This window comes from Symsagittifera roscoffensis, chromosome 1, assembly GCF_963678635.1.
Source record: "Symsagittifera roscoffensis chromosome 1, txSymRosc1.1, whole genome shotgun sequence".
Lineage (NCBI taxonomy): Eukaryota > Metazoa > Xenacoelomorpha > Acoela > Convolutidae > Symsagittifera > Symsagittifera roscoffensis.
The window spans coordinates 30,055,869-30,082,753 of record NC_087062.1 but is presented as its reverse complement, the minus strand read 5'-3'; the positions used below and the strand labels follow the sequence as shown (position 1 = coordinate 30,082,753).

Genomic DNA, 26,885 nt, shown 5'->3' with positions numbered 1-26,885 from the left:
CCACTGACGTATGGACTTCCAATCAGCTCTCCTTTAATCCCATGAGAATTTTTTGAATTCTCCAGGTGTTTGCAGGAATTGCCAACAGCTTCGAGTTTGAACAAGTCTTTGTTTCAGATGCTTTACAAGCCACTGACGTATGGACTTCCAATCAGCTCTCCTTTAGTCCCATGACAATTTTTTGAATTCTCCAGGTGTTTGCAGGAATTGCCAACAGCTCCGAGTTTGAACAAGTCTTTTTTTCAGATGCTTTACAAGCCACTGACGTATGGACTTCCAATCAGCTCTCCTTTAGTCCCATGAGAATTTATTGAATTCTCCAGGTGTTTGCAGGAATTGCCAACAGCTCAGAGTTTGAACAAGTCTTTTTTTCAGATGCTTTACAAGCCACTGACGTATGGACTTCCAATCAGCTCTCCTTTAGTCCCATGAGAATTTTTTGAATTCTCCAGGTGTTTGCAGGAATTGCCAACAGCTCCGAGTTTGAACAAGTCTTTTTTTCAGATGCTTTACAAGCCACTGACGTATGGACTTCCAATCAGCTCTCCTTTAGTCCCATGAGAATTTTTTGAATTCTCCAGGTGTTTGCAGGAATTGCCAACAGCTCCGAGTTTGAACAAGTCTTTTTTCAGATGCTTTACAAGCCACTGACGTATGGACTTCCAATCAGCTCTCCTTTAGTCCCATGAGAATTTTTCGAATTCTCCAGGTGTTTGCAGGAAATGCCAACAGCTCCGAGTTTGAACAAGTCTTTTTTTTTCAGATGCGTTACAAGCCACTGACGTATGGACTTCCAATCAGCTCTCCTTTAGTCCCATGAGAATTTTTTGAATTCTCCAGGTGTTTGCAGGAATTGCCAACAGCTCCGAGTTTGAACAAGTCTTTTTTTTTCAGATGCGTTACAAGCCACTGACGTATGGACTTCCAATCAGCTCTCCTTTAGTCCCATGAGAATTTTTTGAATTCTCCAGGTGTTTGCAGGAATTGCCAACAGCTCCGAGTTTGAACAAGTGTTTTTTTCAGATGCTTTACAAACCACTGACGTATGGACTTTCATTCAGCTCTCCTTTAGTCCCATGAGAATTTTTTGAATTCTCCAGGTGTTTGCAGGAATTTCCAACAGCTCCGAGTTTGAACAAGTCTTGTTTTCAGATGCTTTACAAGCCACTGACGTATGGACTTCCAATCAGCTCTCCTTTAGTCCTATGAGAATTTTTCGAATTCTCCAGGTGTTTGCAGGAATTGCCAACAGCTCCGAGTTTGAACAGGTCTTTTTTTCAGATATTTTACAAGCCACTGACGTATGGACTTCCAATCAGCTCTCCTTTAGTCCCATGAGAATTTTTTGAATTCTCCAGGTGTTTGCAGGAATTGCCAACAGCTCCGAGTTTGAACAAGTCTTTTTTTTCAGATGCTTTACAAGCCACTGACGTATGGACTTCCAATCAGCTCTCCTTTAGTCCCATGAGAATTTTTTGAATTCTCCAGGTGTTTGCAGGAATTGCCAACAGCTCCGAGTTTGAACAAGTCTTTTTTTCAGATGCTTTACAAGCCACTGACGTATGGACTTCCAATCAGCTCATTTTAGTCCCATGAGAATTTTTCGAATTCTCCAGGTGTTTGCAGGAATTGCCAACAGCTCCGAATTTGAACAAGTCTTTTTTTCAGATGCTTTACAAGCCACTGACGTATGGACTTCCAATCAGCTCTCCTTTAGTCCCATGAGAATTTTTCGAATTCTCCAGGTGTTTGCAGGAATTGCCAACAGCTCCGAGTTTGAACAAGTCTTTTTTTCAGATGCTTTACAAGCCACTGACGTATGGACTTCCAATCAGCTCTCCTTTAGTCCCATGAGAATTTTTCGAATTCTCCAGGTGTTTGCAGGAATTGCCAACAGCTCCGAGTTTGAACAAGTCTTTTTTTCAGATGCTTTACAAGCCACTGACGTATGGACTTCCAATCAGCTCTCCTTTAGTCCCATGAGAATTTTTCGAATTCTCAAGGTGTTTGCAGGAATTGCCAACAGCTCCGAGTTTGAACAAGTCTTTTTTTCAGATGCTTTACAAGCCACTGACGTATGGACTTCCAATCAGCTCTCCTTTAGTCCCATGAGAATTTTTCGAATTCTCCAGGTGTTTGCAGGAATTGCCAACAGCTCCGAGTTTGAACAAGTCTTTTTTTCAGATGCTTTACAAGCCACTGACGTATGGACTTCCAATCAGCTCTCCTTTACTCCCATGAGAATTTTTTGAATTCTCCAGGTTTTTGCAGGAATTGCCAACAGCTCCGAGTTTGAACAAGTCTTTTTTTCAGATGCTTTACAAGCCACTGACGTATGGACTTCCAATCAGCTCTCCTTTAGTCCCATGAGAATTTTTCGAATTCTCCAGGTGTTTGCAGGAATTGCCAACAGCTCCGAGTTTGAACAAGTCTTTTTTTCAGATGCTTTACAAGCCACTGACGTATGGACTTCCAATCAGCTCTCCTTTAGTCCCATGAGAATTTTTCGAATTCTCCAGGTGTTTGCAGGAATTGCCAACAGCTCCGAGTTTGAACAAGTCTTTTTTTCAGATGCTTTACAAGCCACTGACGTATGGACTTCCAATCAGCTCTCCTTTAGTCCCATGAGAATTTTTCGAATTCTCAAGGTGTTTGCAGGAATTGCCAACAGCTCCGAGTTTGAACATGTCTTTTTTTCAGATGCTTTACAAGCCACTGACGTATGGACTTCCAATCAGCTCTCCTTTAGTCCCATGAGAATTTTTCGAATTCTCCAGGTGTTTGCAGGAATTGCCAACAGCTCCGAGTTTGAACAAGTCTTTTTTTCAGATGCTTTACAAGCCAATGACGTATGGACTTCCAATCAGCTCTCCTTTAGTCCCATGAGAATTTTTCGAATTCTCCAGGTGTTTGCAGGAATTGCCAACAGCTCCGAGTTTGAACAAGTCTTTTTTTCAGATGCTTTACAAGCCACTGACGTATGGACTTCCAATCAGCTCTCCTTTAGTCCCATGAGAATTTTTCGAATTCTCCAGGTGTTTGCAGAATTGCCAACAGCTCCGAGTTTGAACAAGTCTTTTTTTTCAGATGCTTTACAAGCCACTGACGTATGGACTTCCAATCAGCTCTCCTTTAGTCCCATGAGAATTTTTCGAATTCTCCAGGTGTTTGCAGAATTGCCAACAGCTCCGAGTTTGAACAAGTCTTTTTTTTCAGATGCTTTAGAAGCCACTGACGTATGGACTTCCAATCAGCTCTCCTTTAGTCCCATGAGAATTTTTCGAATTCTCCAGGTGTTTGCAGAATTGCCAACAGCTCCGAGTTTGAACAAGTCTTTTTTTCAGATGCTTTACAAGCCACTGACGTATGGACTTCCAATCAGCTCTCCTTTAGTCCCATGAGAATTTTTTGAATTCTCCAGGTGTTTGCAGGAATTGCCAACAGCTCCGAGTTTGAACAAGTCTTTTTTTCAGATGCTTTACAAGCCACTGACGTATGGACTTCCAATCAGCTCTCCTTTAGTCCCATGAGAATTTTTCGAATTCTTCAGGTGTTTGCAGAATTGCCAACAGCTCCGAGTTTGAACAAGTCTTTTTTTTCAGATGCTTTACAAGCCACTGACGTATGGACTTCCAATCAGCTCTCCTTTAGTCCCATGAGAATTTTTCGAATTCTCCAGGTGTTTGCAGGAATTGCCATTAGCTCCGAGTTTGAACAAGTCTTTTTTTTTCAGATGCTTTACAAGCCACTGACGTATGGACTTCCAATCAGCTCTCCTTCAGTCCCATGAGAATTTTTCGAATTCTCCAGGTGTTTGCAGGAATTGCCAACAGCTCCGAGTTTGAACAAGTCTTTTTTTCAGATGCTTTACAAGCCACTGCCGTATGGACTTCCAATCAGCTCTCCTTTAGTCCCATGAGAATTTTTCGAATTCTCCAGGTGTTTGCAGCAATTGCCAACAGCTCCGAGTTTGAACAAGTCTTTTTTTCAGATGCATTACAAGCCACTGACGTATGGACTTCCAATCAGCTCTCCTTTAGTCCCATGAGAATTTTTTGAATTCTCCAGGTGTTTGCAGGAATTGCCAACAGCTCAGAGTTTGAACAAGTCTTTTTTTCAGATGCTTTACAAGCCACTGACGTATGGACTTCCAATCAGCTCTCCTTTAGTCCCATGAGAATTTTTCGAATTCTCCAGGTGTTTGCAGGAATTGCCATTAGCTCCGAGTTTGAACAAGTCTTTTTTTTCAGATGCTTTACAAGCCACTGACGTATGGACTTCCAATCAGCTCTCCTTTAGTCCCATGAGAATTTTTCGAATTCTCCAGGTGTTTGCAGGAATTGCCAACAGCTCCGAGTTTGAACAAGTCTTTTTTTCAGATGCTTTACAAGCCACTGACGTATGGACTTCCAATCAGCTCTCCTTTAGTCCCATGAGAATTTTTCGAATTCTCCAGGTGTTTGCAGGAATTGCCAACAGCTCCGAGTTTGAACAAGTCTTTTTTTCAGATGCTTTACAAGCCACTGACGTATGGACTTTCATTCAGCTCTCCTTAGTCCCATCATTACCGTGTAGCTGTTGAGGGGTCTGAAGCTATGTCTAACCTAGCAGTGGCTAAAAGTGCAATATGGTCGGTTTAAATACCTGGTCAATGTCAACTTGCACTTCTTCTCTTGCAATGCTAGAAAGGAAGGTCGCAGGTGCTGTCTGAACGGTGTGACAGATCGCGTACGTGTTGTGCAAGGCCGTAACCTCGCATAACCGTGTAATATTTAGTCAGTGAATTCTGTTTGATGCCGCCTGCAGGGAAAATGGCAACAAAGGAGAACTAAGACATGCGGGGATAAGTTTCTTTAATGAAATTGTCGACAGCTGTAAGTGCTGGTCGTCTCTAGCAAGCAAGAATGCACATGTTGCCCCGGACAGTAGTAAAATTAAACCCTACCGCTTCGGAGTTTTCATTTGTTTCAGTTGCACGCTGATGAAACTATTTTTCACCCAAATTGCTATACCACCTCCATTGGCTGTTCGTTCTCGGCTGGATAGTAAACAAAAACCACTGAATTGAATTTGAAGTGCGTCGTTGGCAACCGTGTTGTCAAATTTCGTTTCTGTTGCGATGATGATGTTTGCACCTGCATCAACCGATTTACTTGATAGCATACCCAATCCTTTCCGGAGGCAGCACATATTGGCATGCAGAATTGTCAGTTTAAACTGGCGTACAACTTCAGTCATCTGAGTCTGATCTACCAATGCGGGTCTCTGTCCACTAGCAGATTGTCCGTTATATCTTCTGGTCTTCTTCTTGCTGTCATTGCTTGTTTCGAGCGCAGGTGTCCTTTGGCGCTTCGGCTGTGGCGAGTTCGACATATAAATAGTTGAAATGCTTGCAGTTCAGTAGATGAGGTGTCTTGAAATATTTCACTACCTCAGATCCAAGCGCTAGCTGATTTTTCTCCGTTTATTTAACTTTTTGAGCTTGCTTAAGAGTTTTGCTATCAGACAAAATAACTTTTTCGAATTCGACCAGCCAAAGGGTTAACCCGTTAGCTAAATAGTTATATTGAAGTAAGCTCAATCAGTGATGAGCGCTTTGAGTTATACTTGAAAACTAGGCAGTGGAGCTTTTGTGAGGTTTCTTTGGAATTCAAATGACTTAATAAATTTTGAGGTTTACTAAGTTTTTGTTACGGAAATAACTGGACTTTGAAATGCATTAAACTTTTCAATTATTGATCTTTGAAAAAATTTTGAAAAGACTATGTTTCAAGTCATTGCCCTGCCGGTGAGCCGCTGTAAAGTGCAGCAATTTTTTTTGTATCAAGGCAAAGAAGAGAAAATTTTGATTTTTTGGTTAAGAAATTCAAAAACGAGAAAAAAGCGATTGTTTTTTGTCAATTCAAAATTACCTTCTAAATTCAAAGTTATCGCCCTACATGCTATTTTGTTTTTAGGTTGATAAACTTAGCATCTAATAACACTTTTTTACGGTAGCAGTAGCTTGCTGCATAAACGCGTCAAATGAGTAGCTTGCTGCTGATGGATTGGATCAGACTTGCTGCATAAACGCGTCAAATGAGCACTAAATCTTTCGCGTTCAGTAATTATCCCAAATTGGCAACGATGAAAACTTTATAAACCTTATTGCGCTTGCGATTAGCAAGCGTTATCAAATCCGAAATAAGACTTTTGGGTTAAAAACTAGTTGAACAAAATCAAATGTATCACTTAGCATGGCCGTTCCATTGCCAGCAGAAATTCTGGGAACAGACATGGCAAAAGAAACTTTTGAGCATGTTTGCGTCTTACTTGGACGTTATATTCAATTTTTCAATAGTGATTGTAATTCTTTTAGTTTCTGCTTTTTCTTTTTCGTTTTTTTTCGGCTTAATTGGTTTTGGCTGATGTTATATCTATTTAATTGCTTCATAATTTGCCGTTTGACTGTAGAATTTTTTTAGTTTGGTTTGTGCTTCTGGAGGGGCGTTAAACTTTGGAAATTTTTATGGCTCAAAAAGTTTTATTGCTCACTTTTCTATTCGGCTCATTATTCGTCAACCCAAGTATCGTCTGCGCTGATTGCCCAATTGATTTTTTTGTCTTTTAATGCACAGTGAAAACTGGCAGTTCTGTTTCTTAGCATCTTTGCTCAAACTCAACTGCAATCCAGACAAGCGTAAAAAAAATCTATTTTTGTTTTTAAATTTTGTTTGAATTTTTTTACTCAGGCTTTCGTGCTTTCATGGCGGCTAGCTGCTGAGCTTTTTTGCCGTATCGCAAATGGTGCAAAGTTCCGCTTCGCCTCTGTGTAAAAAGTTATTACTGGCTATATTTTGTATTGAGCTGAGTAGTTTTAAATTATTAAATTATTTGTCAGACGCTATAAGAAACTTGTCAAAAGTTGGTGGCCAGAAATCCGAAATTTGTTTGGAGATAAAACTTTTTGAGCCTGACTTATCCGTTACTACTTTCAAGCAGGAAACAAAATAGATTTTTTTGATAGTTTATTGTTCCGACTTTCGATACGAAAGTAACGGAATATTTGTGCTCGGGTGGGTTTTTTTTTCTTCAGACAAATTTCGACTTTTAAACTAGCCATTTTTGACGGAATGTTTTTACATCATTCGAAAGCTATTGTTGTCCTGAGCTCAAATTTGAAAAGATATTTCACCTGTGATCATTTTTCGTAAAGTTACGGGGGTTTGAAGATTACCATTTTGGCCAATTTGGGACAATTAACGCGCGATAAATTTCGCGCTATTAACGCGTAAGCGGAGAGTTAATCCGTCTTAGAAATCGTTCCAAATTGGTTAAAAGAAGCTTTTTTGCCATAATTGGTTTGTTACAAGGAGCGAAATCTATCCTTTTGTACTTTGTATGGCGTTTGGGGTGATGATTTTCATAAAAATTTCAAATTTTAGAATTTTTTTTTTGATTTTGTTTTATTTCATTGAATTTTTTAATGTTATTACTGCTCCATAAACCTTAAAAGGCTGTCGGAACATTCGGGGCTTCGCCCTGATACGAGCAGTCTTGTTGAAAATTTAATTTCAAAAATAGTTCGTTCAAGTTTATAGAAACACCTAAATAAACGCGTATGGACAATGGATTTTTTTTAGTTTACTTTTCAAACGGAAATAATGGGAAAAACCTTGGTTATAGGCAGTTTTTAAGAGTAAATCGATTTAAGCGAGTGGACTTGAGCACAACAGAGTTACAACCAAAGTATCCTTAAGAACCAGCACATGATCATTAAAATCATTAAAAACGCAGACGAAGCATGTATTAAACCGCCTACGTATCTCCAAATCAGTAAGTTCTCTGATAAGTTTGACCAAAGTTTTTTACTCATTTAAATACATTAAAAGTTTTGCTGTGCAATTTGCAGAGTAGATTCAGACGTCACTGATTGGAGAACTTTTTTAAAAATTGTTTTTTTTTTGTCCTCCTGGTCTTTAATTCTAGCACGATCGATAGAATATGGTAAAAAAGGGAAATTAGTGATAATATTAAACAAACTAACGTTAGATTCAAACTAAAAGTGACAATTTGGAGGTCAACTTCTAATCGACTTGTCTAATTTAGTCTGAAAACCAAAAACATTTAGATCAGTTTTTTGACACAGAAATTAAAAAAAAAACGTTCGTTTTTAGACCTGGATTCATGGCCGAAGGGTTTTTGTATGATTGTATGATACTTCATTTGACCTCCAACTAACTTAAAAAAGTTCTGCTTTCTGTAAAGTAGTCAAACTAAGCTGGAAAAAACAGACCCTACGCCATAATTCCTTTTCACTTCTACGGCTTTTTCTTCTCCGAGCAAAACTTTTTGGGTTGATATTACAAACTTTCAGTGAAATCAACAAAATTTTGTAAAAAAGGACGTTTAAAAAATGATCATTAGAAATTAGAAAAGATGTTTTTTCTCTTTTCATTTAAGACATAACTTGTATCAACAATGTGTTTCTTTCACAGAAGTTGTGTTACGGTTTGACGACACGTTTGTGGAGCGAGCTTCGAAAAATATGCTTTGAATTTCTGTTTTTCCTTTATTGAAAAAGTTGTGGAACCAAATTAGCAGCCTTCCCCTCAAAACACTTCGGATGATTGTTGACTTGGTTCCGTATGGAAACTTCATCCCGCCAATCAGAACCGAGCGTTTTACAAATAGCGCTTAGCAAACTTAATCCGTGTAGATTCTGGGGTGGCAGATCTTAACTTAGTCTTATTTTTCGGGGATGGGGATGGGGATGTTAACTCGACCCGAGTTATTAATTTTAATGTGAAATAACCAAATTGGAATGGTTGTATTTGCAAAATCTTAGATTATATCGGTTTCATCATAACCGATTGTTTTTTCTTCATAAAATCTATGAAAAACGATTTTTTTTTTGCGGTGAAATTCTTACTATAGTTTTTGCAGCGTTCTACAAAACTTAAACTCAAATGAAACTGTTCATCCCCGCATAAAACTCCCCTCTCACCAACGTTTGACACGCGCCTCTACTTTCACACCCCCACATTGCTTTCCACAAACACGAACACCTCCCCGTCCACAACCTCCCTTCCACCTCCCAATTCCTCCTTTCTCACTCCAACCCCCTCAAACTTATCCCCTCCCCCAGTATACCACCACCAAAATTTTACAAATTTGATCCCTCCACTGTAAGTTGGATAAGGGTGAATGTAAGAAGGAAAAATCTTTTTAAAAGATAAAATTTTTCTGGGCCAAAGAAAGTCTCACTTTTGCACATTGGTAATAAAATGTGCATTCAGCCAAAACAAACTGTAAGTTTGTGAAAAAACTGATATATAATTTAAATTTTTAGAAAAATTGAAGAAAAAATCCCCATAATCCATTTTAATCTATAATAATCGATTGGAAAAAATTTTATTGAAATGACAGAAATGAAGACTAAAATCTTTTTTTTTCAATTTGCTATAATCAATAGCTTGTGATTTTTTAGAGACTGAAAACAAAAACCTAAAACCTAATATAAAAGGTTATTATCCAAAAATTCCTCTGCGGGCAGCTAATATGCCGACCAAGCTCACATCACGAGGTATTAGTGGTAGAATCCAAGGACACTTTGCAAGTGAATTCTACCTAAAAATTGTAACATGTTTAAAGACTTTTCTTTAGTTTTTAATGACAAACACACACCAAAGGTGCGTATCCAGTACGAGGTATGGCCTCGTAATGAAAGCAGAAGAAAACTATACCTTACATATTTGTTCATTCATTTCGTCATTACGAGGCTAAAATGTGTATTTTGTTGTAAATGAACAAAAGCTACATATTGAATCAAGAGTGTATGTGAACAAATCGAGACACGCAGTGTCGAGATGTTAACAGAGTTCGAGATGAAATATAGGCTGTTGCTTATCTGATATGAAACATATGTGAAAAGCTTGAACAAAATACCCACATTTTTACGCACATTGTCACATTTCAGGCTCATATGTGATTTGTACTTTCTTATTTGTTTTGGTTGATTGTTCTAGGAAAAAACTGCACGAGTGTTTCAATTTTATATTAAAAAAACTGTGCAATATTTGGAACGCTAGTGCAATATTTAAATATCGCACTAGTTTTTCAAATATTGCACTAGCTTTTCAAATATTGCACTAGTTCTTCAAAGTTGGCACAAAAAAAGACTGAGGACGTGCGTTTTATGTAATAATATAATAAAATAAAATATACAACATTTGTTGTAGGTATAAAGCAACGGATTCCACATATCAGTCCTTTAACCTATTAACCGACAGACGAGTTAGGGAAGGGAGCGGAGGGGCTGTACGGCTTCTATCTCTCAGGGAATCGACCTCTCTCAAGCTCCCAAAAGGTCTCCTTTGGTACAATATTAAGTCTCCAATTTTGGTGACTGACTCTAACACTTTTCTAACAGCGCCTGACTATTTTTAAGAAGGCGCGCGCGTTAATAGTTTCAGAAAAGTGCCTAATCAGTTTTTTGTCCTGCTTTTTTTGGTTTCGAAATTTCACATGCAGTTTTTGTTTCGAAATTTCACATTTCGAAATTGGATTTTACAGTGATTCGGGAGTGAACATGGCTTACCTAAAGAAAAATGTCGACAAAGCTTACTGAAAATCCGCACTTCCAACACCTCTAGAAATTTCTCGATCCGCCACTGAAGCTTCACTTTACATAACACCGCCCCAAATATAACAATTTCTTAATTTTAAAAAAAGTATTTACGTGATTACTAGAAAACATGATATGGACATAAGATTATGCTGATTAAGTTCTGTTTTTTTTATAGTGGACTTGGCAATGCTGTCAAATTTATGCAGATGATAATAGCCTTTTTACCATCTTTTTTTAAATGGGTGCTATAGTAACCAATATCTGTGTTAGAGTAACCAATAACCAATATTGTATCACAGAATAATCATGAATAGCAGCGGAAGCAAAATTTAGAAAAAATAGTTCATGGATTGAAAAAATAACTTTCACTTAAAAAGGTTTTAAGCTAAAAGAAAATGAAATCATTTTTTTTTTCTAACAAAAACAGGCCAGACAACCTGAAAGATTTTTGTTCGATCCCAGCGGTTCTGTTTTTTGCGCTCAGAATGACCAATTTGCAAAATGCAAAACTCAATACTGCTTATATCTGAGAGCGTATAATCCGTCTTTTCTGTTTCTATAATTTGCTCAAAAAACATAAGATAAACCTTTGTAGTAAAAAAAATTGAAAAAATTACTATTTTTCATTGATCTGTTTTCAAATACTAAGATTTATAGTTCGCAGCTAGTAACACATAATGTGGCATAAGAAGTTTGTGTCAGCTCAGTTTGGAACCATTTAAGCCGGATTAAATAGCCGCTTACGTGTTATTTGCACGAAGTATATTGCGCTTTAGCTATCCCAAGTTTGGGTTCTTTTCTTTTATACATCCCAATTTTTTTCACATTTTGAAAATTTAATCTTAATGCTCGAATCTGATTGGTTGAATTTAATACCAATGAAATTTTTTTTCGCGTTTTTAATGAACACCGGAGCTCAGTTAACAGATTGATATTTTGGGTCGTATAACGGAAAAGAAACCCAAATTTGAAATTTCTAATCCCTTATTAACACCTCAAACCTTTTTTCGTCATTTAATATTATTTGATCTTATTGATAACTTTTAGCTGAATTTTTGCTCAAAAAAGATTGTTTAAAAAGCCGACATTAGTCTGGAGAAAAATAAACCACGGCAAGCACAAGTATTTTGTCACTTTCTTCAAAAAACAGGATAAAAGATGTACAAAATGAACAAAGTTAGCCCAAATTGCTAGCATCTAGGAACAGTATTGAATATTCTGACTAGCGTTTAACGTTTTTTTTTACAAATGAAAACTCTTGTGCCCTAACTCCAATACAAAATATTTTAACTTTGAGGAAAACGAAAAGAAACAATATGCTGGTCATAAATTATTTTGGAATAACATATCAAAATTTTCAAAATTGTAGGAAATACCAACATCAGAAAGTACCAATAAAACTATGATTTTGATCGCTTGCATTGGTCCGAACTAAAGAACGAGCTCGAGAATAAGTTTTTTTTTAACTTTCTTCGAACTTCGAACTATTAATTGCTACATTTTTGTAATTACAAACTTCTGCAAAAAGCAAATAACGCGGAGAAACACTTTTATCTCAAAAACTTTGTTAGGATTTTTTCGAAACAAAAGCTGGACCAATCTTTGCTTTGTTGCCCGAATTGTAGCAAACTTTAATTTCCAATATCAAATTTTCTTAAGACGTCACCCAGTTCAAAAATTTTACAACATTCTTATTTTTTGTTACAATTCAATAATATAGTAAAAAAGCATCACTAGTCCGGTAAAAGCAATTTTACTCAATGAGATAATAACAGATTGAAATGACGGCATTCTTTTTCATACAATCAGCTATTAAATTTGGAGAGACATTTTTGACAAAAACGTGGTTATGGTAAAATAATTTTTCTAGATAGAGCGCATCTATAACTCTCAGGTAAGATAGAAGAATACCGTTAAACTTGTTAAATGAAATTCAAAATTTTTCTGGAGAAAAAAGTAAAGAGCTAAAGCACAATTAATTTGAAGTTTTCTTTGAAGATTGAGAAAAACAATGATTAGCGCGAACAAAATTGCTAGAATCAAGGTAAGGCCCTGATTTTTCTGACTGCCCTCCAAGTAGTCTCAGACCTTGTCTAGCAAAAAAAACTGTAATTTTTAAATTTGCATGCTTCGTTTATTCTTTACATCAATTTTACTCAAAGAAATGCTACTCATTTAACTTTTTAAATTTATTTTCTGTTGGTTCCCTATCCAGAGAGCGCGGAAAAACAGTTATTAATTGTTATACGTTTATTTTTTTTTTTGGACGATAGCCACAATTGACTAAAAATATAAAAGTAGAAGCATCAATTTTTGTCTTATAATTGCATAAATTAACGCTTTTGCCTACTTTTATTTACTTTTGCGGAAATCCTGAAAAAAATTTTGGCTTCAGGGGATGTTATCCGCGCTTGACAAAATTGGCAGTTTTTTCAATCTCAAACTCCAGTTTGATGTTTTTCTCAAATAATTTTTAACTGTATAACTCAGGCCTCATTTTATGTTTATTGGTAACTCAAACTCGATGAACCTGTTCATCCCCGCGTACAACTCCCCTCTCACTAACGTTCAACGCCCGCCCCCAACTTCGCACCTCCACATTACCTTCCACAAACACAAACACCACCCTGTCCACAGCCTCCCTCCCCTCTCACAAGCTCCCTTCCACCTCCCCATTCCTTTTTTCTCACTCCTCTTCCCAGTTTACCGCTACCAATTTTTACCAATTTTTACCAATTTGATCCCTCCACTGTAAATTCGATAAGGGTGGACAAAAAATGAAAACAATTTTGAAAAAAAAAAAAATTTCTTGACCAAAAAATTCTCACTTCTGCACTTTGCTAAGAAAATGTGCGTTAAATCAAAACCAACTTTAGAAAACTTGTAGAAAATATCATAATCCCCTTAAGCCAATTTTAATCTATTATAATCTATTAAATTGGATTTTTTTGATACGACCGAAAACAAGGTTGTACTCTTTTTTAATTTGTTGTAATTGATAGCTTTTGATTTTTGTAGACTGAAAACAAAAACCTAACACAAAAATGTTCTTGTTCAAAAAACTCTTCTAATACGCCGACAAAACTCAGGTAACAAGGTTTTAGTGCGTGGAATCCACGGACATTTTCCAAGTGAAATCTAACTAATTTTTCGAACATCTTCAAAGATTTTCTCTAGATTTGGTTGACAAACACACACCAAAGGTGCGTATCCAGTACAAAGTTTGGCCTCGTAATGAAAGCAGAAACTATACCTCGCATTTTTTTCATTTATTTCGTCATTACGAGGCTAAAATGTGTATTTTCTTGTAGATGAGCAAAAGCTACATATTGAATCGAGAGTGTCGAGATGTGAGCAGAGTTCGAGATAAAATTTAGGCTGTTGCTTAACTGGTAAAAAACACAAGTGAAAAATTTGAACGAAATACCTTTTTTCACTCATAATTCCTTTTTTCACGCAAATACATTTTCACGCACATTGTCACACTTCAGGCTCATATGTGATTCATACTTCCTTATTTGATTTGGTTGATTGATCTAGGAAGAAATTGCACTAGTGTTTGAATTTCTTGCTAGAGAAAAAGTTCAAGTTTTGCAATAGTTTTTCAAATTTTGCATTAGTTTTCCAAATATTGCACTAGTTCTCCAAATATGGCCCGAAAACATTTTGAGGACGCGTGTTTTATATAATCATATAATAATATAAAATATATATTATTTGTTGCAGGTATCAAGCAACGGGTTCCACATATCAATCCGAGTTAGGGAAGGGAGCGGAGGGGCAGTACGGCTTCTATCTCTCAGGGATTCGACCTCTTCCCACCCAACCTTTAAAATTTCCCCCTTGGTACAATATTCAGCATTCTACTTTTGGTCACCGACAGTAACATTTCTCTAAAGGCGCCCTACTATTTTTAAGGAGTAGCGCGCGTTAAGAACGTCAAAAAAATGCCTATTTTTTTTGCCCTGCTTTTTGGTTTCAAAGTTTCACATGCGGCGCTGGAGGTTTTGTCGAAATAGAGTTTTATAGTGATTTGGGAGTGAACATGGCTGACCTAAAGAAAAATGTCGACAAAGATTACTGAAAATCCGCAACTCCGCCCCCTCTAGAAAATTCTCGATCCGCCACTGAGCTTCGCCTGATAGAACAACAAAATGAATAAAGTTTGCCAAAATTGCCAGCATCTAGGCACTGTATTGAATATTCTGACTAGCCTTCAACTTTTTAAAAAATTGAAAACTCTTGTGCGCTAACTCCAAAACAAACTATTATATTCTGTAATGTTGACCTTGTAGAAAACTAAAAGAAGCAATATGCTGGTCATGAATTAATTGTTTCGACTTTCGAAAAAAACGGAATTTTACGCTCGATGTGTTTTTTTTTATTCAGTCAATTTTCACCGATCGAAATAAAAATTTTTAACAAAACTTTTTTAATATCCCATTAAAGATATTGAATTCCTGAGTTCCAATGTAAAAAGATATATCACTTCCGATAATTTTTTGTAAAGTTTTGGGGTTTGAAAATTGCCAAACTTGCCTTGTTCTGGACTAAACTATGCGCGCTTTAAAGGGTTTATTCATAATGCTTAGAGCGTAACGCGAATTATTTATGCGTGGCGAATTATCCCGCGCAACCAAATCGTTCCAAATTGAATTGAGGCTAGAAAATTGAATTGAGGTTAAATAATTTTACATTGTCCAAACTTTATAGATTTTCAAAGTTTTTTTCCCAAAAACTACTCTATATGAATTAAGGGACTGTCGGAACATTCAGGTATTGAAAAATTTGGATCAACTGTAGCATAGGTTAAGTTGCTGCGAACAAATTTATTGCATTTACGCGTTGAGCTTCATCGATTGATACTAGAAAGCGCGCGATAATTATTCCAACTTTACTCAATGAGATACTAACAAATGAAATAGTTCATTACTAGCAATAATTCAAATGACGGCATTCATTTTCATACAATCAGTCAATAGACTCGGAGAGAAATTTTTTTTGAAAAATGTGGTTATGGTAAAATAGATTTTTGATTTTGAGCTCAGGGCATCCATAACTCTCAGATGAGACAGAAAAATATCCGTAAAATTGTTAAGTAAAAAAATTCAAAATTTTTCTGGAGAAAAAAAATGAAGAGGTCAAGCTGAATTATTCTATAATTTTCTTTGAAGATCGGGAAAAAGGATGATTCAAACGAACAAAATTGCTAGCACCAAGGCAAGGCCCTTACTTTCTTGACTGCTTTTCAAGTTGTCTCCGATTTTTTTTCACGCAAAAAAACTGTAATTTTTAAGTTTTGGTTGTGTCGATTGTTCTTTTGTATCAATTTTACTCAAAAAGATGCTACTAGCTCAAAAGCGGACAACTTTCACAGCATTCATAATTTGTTAATCATTTAATTTTTTACAATGATGTTTTATTATTACTGTGTCCAGAGAGCGCGGGAAAACAGTTAAGGTTTGGTCGTAAAAAAACTTGGTGATAATCTCGATTACTTGCTTTTTGTCTTCATTTAGAAAACTATCTTCATTTCGAAAATTATTGGGTGACTTCGTTTCGGGAGGCGCAATTTTGTTGACGAGTCAATTTGTTTGGTTCAAAAACAAGCAAACATAAAAGGGCATTTGATGTAAAAGTAACACCAATCGATCTCTACGTTTGTTTTATTTTGTAAAAATGAACTGACCCGTGTTAAAGTCTTAACTTTGGAGTCCAAATTTGACAAAAAATTGTTCTCAACTATTTTTAAAATTAATCAAGTTTGAGAACATTGAGCTCAATATTTTCTCTTTTGTTTTTGTTCCGACTTTCGATACGAAAGTAACGGAATATTTGTGCTCGGGGTGGGTTTTTTTTCTTCAGACAAATTTCGACTTTTTGACTAGCCATTTCTGACGGAATTTTTTAATATCATTCAAAAGGTATTGTAGTCCTGAGCTTAAATTTGAAAAGATATTCCACCTGTGATTATTTTTTGTAAAGTTATGGGTGTAAAGATTGCCATTTTGGCCAATTTTGGACAATTAACGCGCGATATCTTTCACGCTATTAACACGTAAGCGGAGAGTTAATCCGTCTTAGAAACCGTTCCAAATTGGTTGAAAGAAGCCTTTTCGCCATAATTGATTTGTTGCAAGGAGTGAAATCTGTTGTTTTGTACTTGGCGGGTGGGGGATGATTTTCATAGAAAATTTTTCAAATTTTAGAAAAAGTTTTTAATTTTATTTTATTTCTTTAATTTTTTTATGTTATTACTGCTCCATAAACGTTCCAAGGCAGTCGGAAGTTTCAGGGCTTCGCCCTGATACGAGCAGTCTTGTTTGTTTTAGTAGACTGTAGAAAATTGGCGCAGAAGCAGCAAGTTAAATTCCGATTTCATTCCATTTTTAAGTCACTCCAAAATTAATTGCAGCGTCCCGAACTAATTGAAGTCCCGAATTAACTTTAAAATATGATAAATTGTTATGAGCTCATAATTGAAACTACTCTCCAATCAAAACCAATTTTCTAAAAGATAATTTGTTTTCAAAATATTGACTGCTAATGGAAACCACTTATAAAATTTGAGCCTTTTTGCCGGGTCAAAAAGACGTCATCATTTACTAATTAAGTGGTTGGTACGAAGCAACGAATTTAAAAGAGATTGCATCATACTTTTCTTGAATACATTTTGTGAAACACGGACTCCTAATTACTTTTTCTTCAACTTCCAAAATAATTGTTTCTATTAGCGTTGTTCACAGGAATTGTTTTAAAAAACTGGATTGGGCATTTCTATTTTGTTCCGACTTTCGATACGAAAGTAACGGAATATTTGTGCTCGGGGTGGGTTTTTTTTTCTTCAGACAAGTTTTGACTTTTTAAATAGCCATTTTTGACGGAATTCTTTTATATCCTTCGAAAAGTATTGTTGTCATGAGCTCAAATTTGAAAAGATATTTCACCTGTGATTATATTTTGTAAAGTTATGGGTGTAAAGATTGCCATTTTGGCCAATTTTGGACAATTAACGCGCGATATATTTCACGCTATTAACACGTAAGCGGAGAGTTAATCCGTCTTAGAAATCGTTCCAAATTGGTTGAAAGAAGCTTATTTGCCATAAATGATTTGTTACGAGGCGCGAATTCTATCCTTTTTTACTTTATATGGCGTGTGGGGGGGATGATTTTCTTTAGAAAATTTCAAATTTTTGAAAAAAAAATCATTTTGTTTTATTACATTGAATTTTTTAACGTTATTACTGCTCCATAAACCTTAAAAGGCAGTCGGAACATTCAGGGCTTCGCCCTGATACGAGCAGTCTTGTCTCTTTTGGAAAGTGCATTAAAAATCTCAAAAAAATTTATTGAAAAAACTACATTACAAGACCAAATTGTATATTTTGTGGATTCCGCTAAAAGCAGAAAGAAGATTTTTTGTGGAATCTTTAACACAGCTACTTTTCCTGATTTTTTCGCTGTTTTTGATGCTCCGAACAAATAGCTAAATCACTGCATTGCTCAAAATTGGTCTTAAAGCAGCCAACTTTGAGGAATCCGCAACAAAAATTGTAATCCACAATAAAGGATATAGCCAACGGAAAACAAGCCTTACTATCGGTATTTACCTTGACAAGAAAGCTATCATCTTGTTCTTCGAGGAGTACTTGACATCCATATATGGTTTTTCTCCTCGCCAAAAATCTGGTGGAAGATAAACGACTTAAGAAATTAGTTTTTAAATAGCTTCTTATTTAGCGGTATTTAGTGGTATTTAGCTTTTTAAGCCGGTTTTTGGAAGAAGAAAATGTGACTGAATTGGTTTTTGGTTCTTGTTCAAAAATGTTAAGTTAATTGAAAGGGTAATTGAAATGATGTTATATGTCATATCTTTAAAATAACGTGAATTTTGCTCCGGATATCTTATAATCCCGTCTTCTTTGCTAGAATTATTCTTTAATATAGCCAAACGAATACGTCACTACTTGGAGCTAAAATTCAAAAAATCAAAACGAATCTAGACATATTGTGCCACAATAACAGCCCTGTAGATATTTAGAAAATTGCATCAAAATTTTCAAACAAATACAAGAAGAAAAACGCCACAAAAACGTCAAAATCAGCAACAGTCGAAAAAAAATGGCATCTGAACTGAATACGACGACCATATCGCTTACTCCTGGGGCACACTCGAACATCAACTGGGATCTGGTGGGTGCTCTCTCTGACACGATCGACATACTGGGCAGTGTGGTGATTCCTGTGAGTGGGGGTGTGGGCATCCTCTGCAACATGTTCACAGTGTGTGTCGTCTGTTTCATGGGGGTCCACACTTCTTCCCTAGTCTACATGCTCCTCATAGCCCTAGGGGACTCCCTCAGTGTCGCCATAGACGCCATCGTCAACATCGGGTAGGCACACATTTCGTCATTAATAAACAAACTAGGCGAAGTAAACTACCTTTCTGCTAACTTCTCTTCGTCAATTTGTAACTGTCCAAAATCAAAGCAAAAAATTGCGTTTCTAGGCCAAATTTGATTTTTCAGTTTCAGACTAGCCAAGATTTTTATACAAAAAGCAATTTTTCTCAACAAGTGGCAGTGACGCAAAGTACTTTTTCTGGTGTAATAAAGCGTTTACAAGTTTTTTTTCAGAATCTAAATACTAAATTCAGAATCTCATTTGACTGGTAGTCAAAATTATATGACAAAATACCCTTTTTAACAACCGAGCTGCCTACAAAACTACTAGAACCGCCCTTGAGATGTCTTTAAAAAAATCAAGAAATCTAAAAGCAGGTCTCTAAAATAACAAAATAACACAAATAACAAAATAACACAATAACACGGAAAATTTTTCTCAGAGCCAAATGTACCCTGCAAAGGAACCAAGTTCATTCTGGTAAAAACTGTATTAAATCGTCCCAGCTAAAAGTGTCCAATTTTAATTATGGTTTATTAAATTATCACAGCTGATTATAGGAAACAAAATGTCAAGTCGCTTAAACTCTTTCCAAAGTTCCAGGAAAATATTCAGTTTTCAGAGTGTTATGTCTCAGACGTCGAAAAACAGGCATAGTTTGTCCACTGACGATCTCCCAGACTGGTTTTCAAAATGATTGTTTATAAAAACCAACTTCGATGATTAGAGACCTGAAAATATTTTGTTTGTGTTACTAAATATCAGGCGCAAAGATATATAACTGTCGTGTTGGGAATCAATTTTCTCATTGTCGAGCTAGGCAAAGCTTTTCTCATTTTCCCTACGATATTTTTTATTGATGATTCAGGTTCACACACTGGAACTGGGTTGTGGTGCTCGCCAGAAGTTCGATGTTCTGCAGGTTCGGCCAGTGGATCAGCTACTTGACCACCTTCGCCACACAGTATACCCTTGTGCTGTTCACCTTCGACCGATTCCTGGCCATAGCGAGACCAATTCCCTACAAAAACAGTCTCAAGGCAAATGTTCAACTTCGTACTAATACAAAAAAATGGTGGGGCAACGGATTGAAACTTATCGGGAAGGCTGCAAAAATATGAATAAGTTCAATATACGCAAATGATCAAAGATGAAACTAAAAAAACTGATGCAATTTTTAAAATTCAACTGAGAGGTGGTCTAATAAAACTAACACACCTTAGCTAGTTTCGTCTGACTTAACTCAATGTGATTGGGCTCTTTTCCAGTCCCCCCCACCTTTCAAATTCAATTTTGAAAAGCTTATTTAGCGTTGTCATAATGCAATGAAATTTGGCGTGGTGAACAAATCAACAACTGTGAACAGTATTGTTCTTCATACTTTACAGCGTAACATCACGCAATTAGCCGTAATAGCACGTAAAACAAACATAAAACTCGGTATTTTGAAAGGGGGGGACTGGAAAAGAGCCTGTGGTTGAATTAGTAAAATATAATAGGTTTAAATCTTCAGAGCAAACTGTGGTATCCGGTGGCAGCGACGGGCGTGACTTATGTGGCAGTGTCTCTCTTGCTTGTGGGTAACCTCTATGTTTTCACTCTGGAGAATGGATCATGTCTCATAGACTCAACTCTCAGCGAGGGCTTGCAGGCATTCTACTTCCACTATAGCGTCTCCTTCCTCTACTGTGGATTCCCAGCCGCCATGCTATTTGTCCTCAACATCGCCATCATATACAAACTTAAGTAAGTGATGTACAAAAACTCCGAATTTGTGTTGAACTACAAGGAAAACGTCATTTGATTTATCGGGTAAACCTGGAAACTTCATCTCGTAGAGCAACCTGAAGAAATTTTGTTTGGTTGGCTTTTTTCATAAAGAAGAACGCAGGAAATGCATCTCGCGCCATAAGATTTTATATTGTAAATTCTTCACTCTAATAAATCATCTTCACATCTGTATGGCTGATCCTTGTTTGGGTTGAAGCAGTTTGTGTTTAAAAGTTAGTGTTTTGTAATGCCCTCACACGCAATTTTAAAGAAAAATGATACATTTGGTATCAATGTTCTGCTGATTATTGGCAACAAATGGGCAGCCTCAATTGAGTTTGGAATACTTCAAGAGCCAGATTAATCGGCCGCTTACGCGCAAGTGCCTGGTTGGCATAAATAAGAAATAAACTGGGCTAAGAGCGTGACAAACACTCAGAATTATTTCGGTTTCTGAAAAAAAATCAGCAAAATCATTTCTGAAAAAACTTCATGTGAAGTAAGAACTTTCCACCAAAACAATTATACAGAGAACGGAAGTTTCGCTAGTGATAAAATGCGATTGCTTGTGTCGGGGCAAAGTCCTGATTGTTCTTGTTGTATTATAAGACGTCTAGAAAAATGTTGATACTTTTTTTCGAAAAATAACTAAAACTGACATTTTGTTTGAAAATTTTAACCAATCGTGGCATTTTGGCGCTCCGATAGTGATCGCACGTCCGTAAATGTAGCCTTTTATTTTAATTCTTAAACTATTTTCACATCAGTCGACGATTGTATCAATTTTCGAAGAAAACGGAATGTATATGATTGAGGCTACTTTTTATGCCTTATTACATGTTATTTCGAATTTTAAGTTGACGAGTTCAAAATACAACAAAATTTACCTATGCTCATTTCTCGTTTTCTTAAAGTTGAGGTTTGAAAATCTAGGTTTTGACAATTGAGTCATTGTTCCGACCCTTGAAAATGGGGAGGAATTTTGTATTCGGGTGTGTTTAAGTTTTTTTATTTTTATTTTCCACGCAAAATCAGGTCCTACAAACAATCATAGTTTTTGGAGTTTTTTAGCAGCGTTTTGCCAACCAAAAACATTCAAAAATTTATTGCAAAAAAAAATTCAATTTTTTTGTTGTTTTTCTAGTCATGCTCTTATAAAAGTTTGCCTATACTACAACTACAAGGATTGTCTAATATGCCTCAATTATTTTTTTCAAATCTTTTTTATCACAAATAGAAAAAACTACTCTAATTTGGAAAAAAAACTTTCGAAACCGTAGTTTTCTAAAGACTATGGTCGGAACATTCTGTGCTACTTGTTTTTTTTTATTAATGATGCATCCATTTCACTTCCAGAGCTTGTCACATTTTTTTGGCAAAATGACCTTGGCTGGAAAATTTTGGGCTAACTGTTCAGCCGACGACTTTTCTTGTCTTTCTTTGCTCAATTATGAGGTTTGACGTTGCGATGATCTTTCCCAATTCAGAAAGAGGACAAAAAATTACATGAAACAATTTTCGAAAGGTTCAATATTTTCCCTTTTAAGTGTAAGTGCGTAGCACCTTTCGCCCTAGGAGCTAAATTAGGAAGTTTAATACGGTGGAACTGTTCTACAGGAAGCCTCCTAGTGGCAGTGGCGGTGGTGGTGGCAGTAGGTCTCAAGAGAGATCGATCACGAAGGGACTGCTGCTGGTGTCCTGCACCTACCTCTTGCTCACGTTTCTCAGCTCCATGAGTCTCTTCATCATCTTCACCCAGGTGATATCAAATAAAATTGCTTTTTCGTGATGATTTTTTTTTCATCTCATGCCGTCAAAATGTACTGCAATTTTTTTCAAACCTTCGACCATGTAATGAAAGAAACTAGGTTTCTGAAAAAAATGCAGGTTCTGATCTTCTGAAACATCTCATTGAACAAAAAATGCAGGTTGAATTTGTTTTTCGATCTTCAATGTGAAATTGCGTTTCAACGTTAGTTTTCTTATCAACCCAAAATGAAACAAGACTGATGGTATCAGGATGACGCCTTGAGTACTCCGACTACCTTTTAACGTCTATGCAGTGGTGTTCAGTATGAAAACAATGCTCCAAGTATTTTCAAAAAAAAAAGAAAAATTTGTTATATTTTTGGACAATATATTTCGCATATGGCAAAGTATTAACTAGACCACATATTATGCCTCAGTTCAATTTGGATCGAGTTCTAAGACGGATTAACACTCGGCTTATCCGTTAATAGCGCAAAATATATCGCGCGTTAATTATCCGAAATTGGCAATCCTTAAACCGACTTAGCTTTACGAAAACTTATCAATAGTGAAAAAGCTTTTTAAAATAGAGCTAATGACAACAATACTTTTAGGATGACATAACAAGACGTCCCGCATCAGGGCAGAAATCTGAATGAATCGACTGCCTTTAGTTTGCTTTCAAATAGTTTCTGGTAAATTGTATTTTGACACAACTATGAATTTCAGGCTGATTATATCAAATTTTAAGTGTGAAAGATTGTTTCCTGTAAGGAGCTAATAAGACCATTTGGCTGGTGACCGGCAACTGGGCGACGGCGTAAAGGCGACAACCATTTTTGATAAGACATTTAGACGACAAAGTACATTTCTGAGAAATTGATAACGCGAATTGGTTGTCTTACCCGGGACGAGATGCTCGATTTATGTCTCAAAATTTTTGACCAAAATTCGGTATGCCTCGGGGTATGTTTTGACTTTCTCGAACTATTTTCGGCATGTTTCGACTTTCTCGAACAAATTTTGGTATGTTTTGAGTTTCTCCACCCAAGAAAAAAGTGTTCAACTTTGTTCGACCCAGTTCAGATATGTTTCCACTTTCTCGACGCCAAAATTTGATATGTTTCGACTTTCTCGGCAGACATTTTTTAAAATATTTGAAAATTTGTTTATCGGAGCCCTCATAGATACGTTTTGACTTTCTCGACCTATATTTCGAACTTCTCGACCGAAATTGGATACGTTTCGACTTTGTGCTTGACTTAAAACTGCCTTTCGACCCCGGAATTTCAATCGCAAAACTGCACTTGCTCGACTTTCAGCAGTTGAGCAGCTCTGAGAAATACAAAGCTCAAATGATTATTTTACCTTTCTGAGAAATACCAAAACGTAAATTTTAACAATTTAACACGCATCAACCATTATTTTTTATTAACCTGTTCAAAATTGAGTTTAAGTTTTTTCCTTCCAAAAACCGAGGTCGAAAATTATTAGTAAACGACTTTTTGGATGGTTCTTTATCTGTAAAAATTTATTGGGATGGCATTGCCAGTAATTGTAGTAATTTTGGATGCTAATACCTTTTTGTCGTCGAAATATTTTTTCGCATTAATGTCCTGTCGCCTTATTCGCCTAGCTCCCTATTAATTTGTTGCCTCAATTCAATTTAGCACGGTTTTGTAGTGCGGAATATTTCGCCACATGTAAAACATATAAACCGCAAATAAGACAGAATTGTGGCAAAATACTATAGTGGCATGCACACCCGGCTGGGCACATGCAGATCTAGGGAGCGATCCCTCGAGTTTTTTGAAATTGATCCTGAATGAAAAAAAAAACACCCGCACCATAAATGTTCCTCATTTTTTGAAAGTTGCGACATAAAAAGCGTCAAAAAAGACTAGTAAAAAAGTTTGAAATTGGTCTCGAGAAAAAACACTCCTTGCAAAAGAACAACAATAATATCTGCGTGTTGTTACGAGAACTAACAAGAATCGTGCTTTTGCTTTAAAATCATTCAACAATTCTCCGCTCAGAACCTTAACCAAGATAATCAAGCATGGCTAGGACTGAGAATGAAAAAATATTCCCTTTTAAGCAAGCAATTGTATCGTAAAAATCTAGGATCTTTGAAAGGGAGGGTTTTCAAAACGAAGTTAGAGGAAAAACCAAAAATCCAACATCCTTTTTTTCGAAAAATAAATGTACTATCCGAACGTAGTTTATTGTAAAATTGCATTTTGATCGATTCTTCTAAGTTTTTGCAGTATCACAAAGGGTTTCCACCATAATCAATAAAAAACATTAAAAAAAACTCGGATAATTTTTAGTCTACTTTCAGACCCAGCCCCGCATTTCTGCAGATGACCCCAAGTGGGAAAAGTGGACTGTTCTGCTGTTCTACCTGGCGGAGTGGACTGGACTGATGAACCAGTGTGTGAACTTTTTCCTCTACATCCTCGGCAGCCGCTTCTTCAGAAAGGAGTTCTTCCGCATGATTAAAAGCACGCCTAAGCCGAACATCTCACAGAGCAGAAACACTGTGGCCGCTGCTAATTAACAATATACATCGGATCTCTTCAGCTATTTCCCCCCTTTGGTACCTAGTAACGGGTTGTCACCCTTATAACAAAAAATTCAACGGTTAAGCATATGCGAACTTTGTACCTAGTAACGATTCTCCCCCTTTTGCAAAAGGGGGCGGGAATAGTTGAAAAGATGTCAAACAACGATACCACAAATAGAATGCGAACCTTGATTTCTACTTAACTAAAATCTTTAAAACCATTATTACAGAAGCGCATGTCAAAAATTATATAAGCAAGTCATTCGCACCAATGGAGGATACCACGAAACCAAATATAAGATATCGAATGAAACTATTCGCTAGCTGATTTGAACTTTAAACGTCTTCACCCTTCGTTTTGTCAGCCTACCCTTTAAATTATCAAGCTTGCCCTTTTAAATTCAGTTCGTCCCCTCTCTCTCTCTCTCTCTCTCTCTCTGTCTTTATCTCCTTTTTGAGACTTAGCTTGACAGTTTGTTTCCTGAAATGAAGATGAAAACGAACATGATAATCATATCAATTTATTATGAAAACTGATATTTTACAATCAATCTTCAGATCAATTATCTGCCGATGTCGCACCAATTTGGGAGACCACCAGGAGGTCTTTCGACCTGTCGAGCGATATCTCCTCCGGGCATCATCATTTCAAGAAGTAACATCAAAAAATATCCAAGAATCGAACTTTCAAAATAAATCCAGGAATTATTGTTCGGTCGATTTAAGTTAAACTAAAAAAAGGTTTGCCGTTAGTAGGTTGCCGCAGCCCTAAGTAGATTTTGAGCGTCAGCTTGAGCTATTACAGAGTTTTGACCGTAGTTTTGAAACGTAATTGTCCACTCAGTAATGGATTTAAGATTTTTTTGCGAGAGTGGATTTTCAAAACATTTTTGACTTTTGTCGACCATTTTTTTTGGCCCGACCAAATTGACTTTCGGAATTCTGCCAGAACACTATTCAGACCATTAAAAAATAGACCAAAATTTTGTGTATTTTGTGGAAAAATCCGCACAAAATTAGCTTATTTCTTATAAGTTAGCCGAGCGTATAAAATTAGCCGTTATGATAGGTTAGTCGTATAGGACAACCGCTTGATGTGCAAGTAGCCCAAAAAGTTCCAATCAAACTCGTATAAAATACAGATAAAACTTCGCTGTTTTTTGTGTGATGTGCGATGAAAAAAAGATCGGAACCACAGCCTAGAGCTTAGGCATATTCGTCAGCCATACAAAAATAGGCAAATTGGATAACAGTTTTTCCAAAAAAAAAAATGACTGGGAAATCAAAAAAAAACATTCAAAAATTTGCTGAAAATTTTTCATATGGTGCTGAAAGGTTTTTTGTAAATAGCAGTAACAAACTTCGAAAACCAGTTTTTTACTGCATTGCAAATGGCAATTTTACTTTTTTCCAAAAGGCAGTAACAAATTCGAAAACCAATTTTACTGCATAATTTAAATTTTTCTTTGCTTGAAAAAAGTCCCGGCCTTTACTTCTATAATAAGACTGCTCGCTCACTTCGCTGGCTCGCGTATTTTTCTTTTCGACACGTGGACAGTTTTTAGAAATTTTTAAAAATTCGTTCGAATCACGACCGAAAAGACTCTAATATGATTATTAATTGACCCATTCGGATGATTAATTGTCGTACCACCTGATACTGCCAGGGAAACAAAAAAAATAAAAGACATCCAAATAGAAGTATTTTCCTCATGTTCAATGGTCAGAACAACCAGTAGCGAGTTAAGGGGGAGGGGTTGGATGCTTCTTTTCAGGAATTTTGAGA

General features: G+C 36.4%; 2 protein-coding genes across 6 annotated transcripts in view; both read left to right on the top strand.

The window, feature by feature from the left end:
• LOC134842445 (guanine nucleotide exchange factor VAV3-like) overlaps nucleotides 1-26,885 on the top strand; it is a 593,770-nt gene that overhangs the window by 111,152 nt on the left and 455,733 nt on the right. The gene's annotated exons all lie outside the window — the stretch shown is intronic.
• On the top strand, nucleotides 18,733-25,093 carry LOC134856588 (allatostatin-A receptor-like). The gene is made up of 5 exons (XM_063872898.1): nucleotides 18,733-19,004; nucleotides 19,883-20,054; nucleotides 20,528-20,760; nucleotides 22,402-22,543; nucleotides 24,875-25,093. The coding sequence occupies exons 1-5, from the start codon at nucleotides 18,733-18,735 to the stop codon at nucleotides 25,091-25,093; spliced, it is 1,038 nt and encodes a 345-aa protein (XP_063728968.1).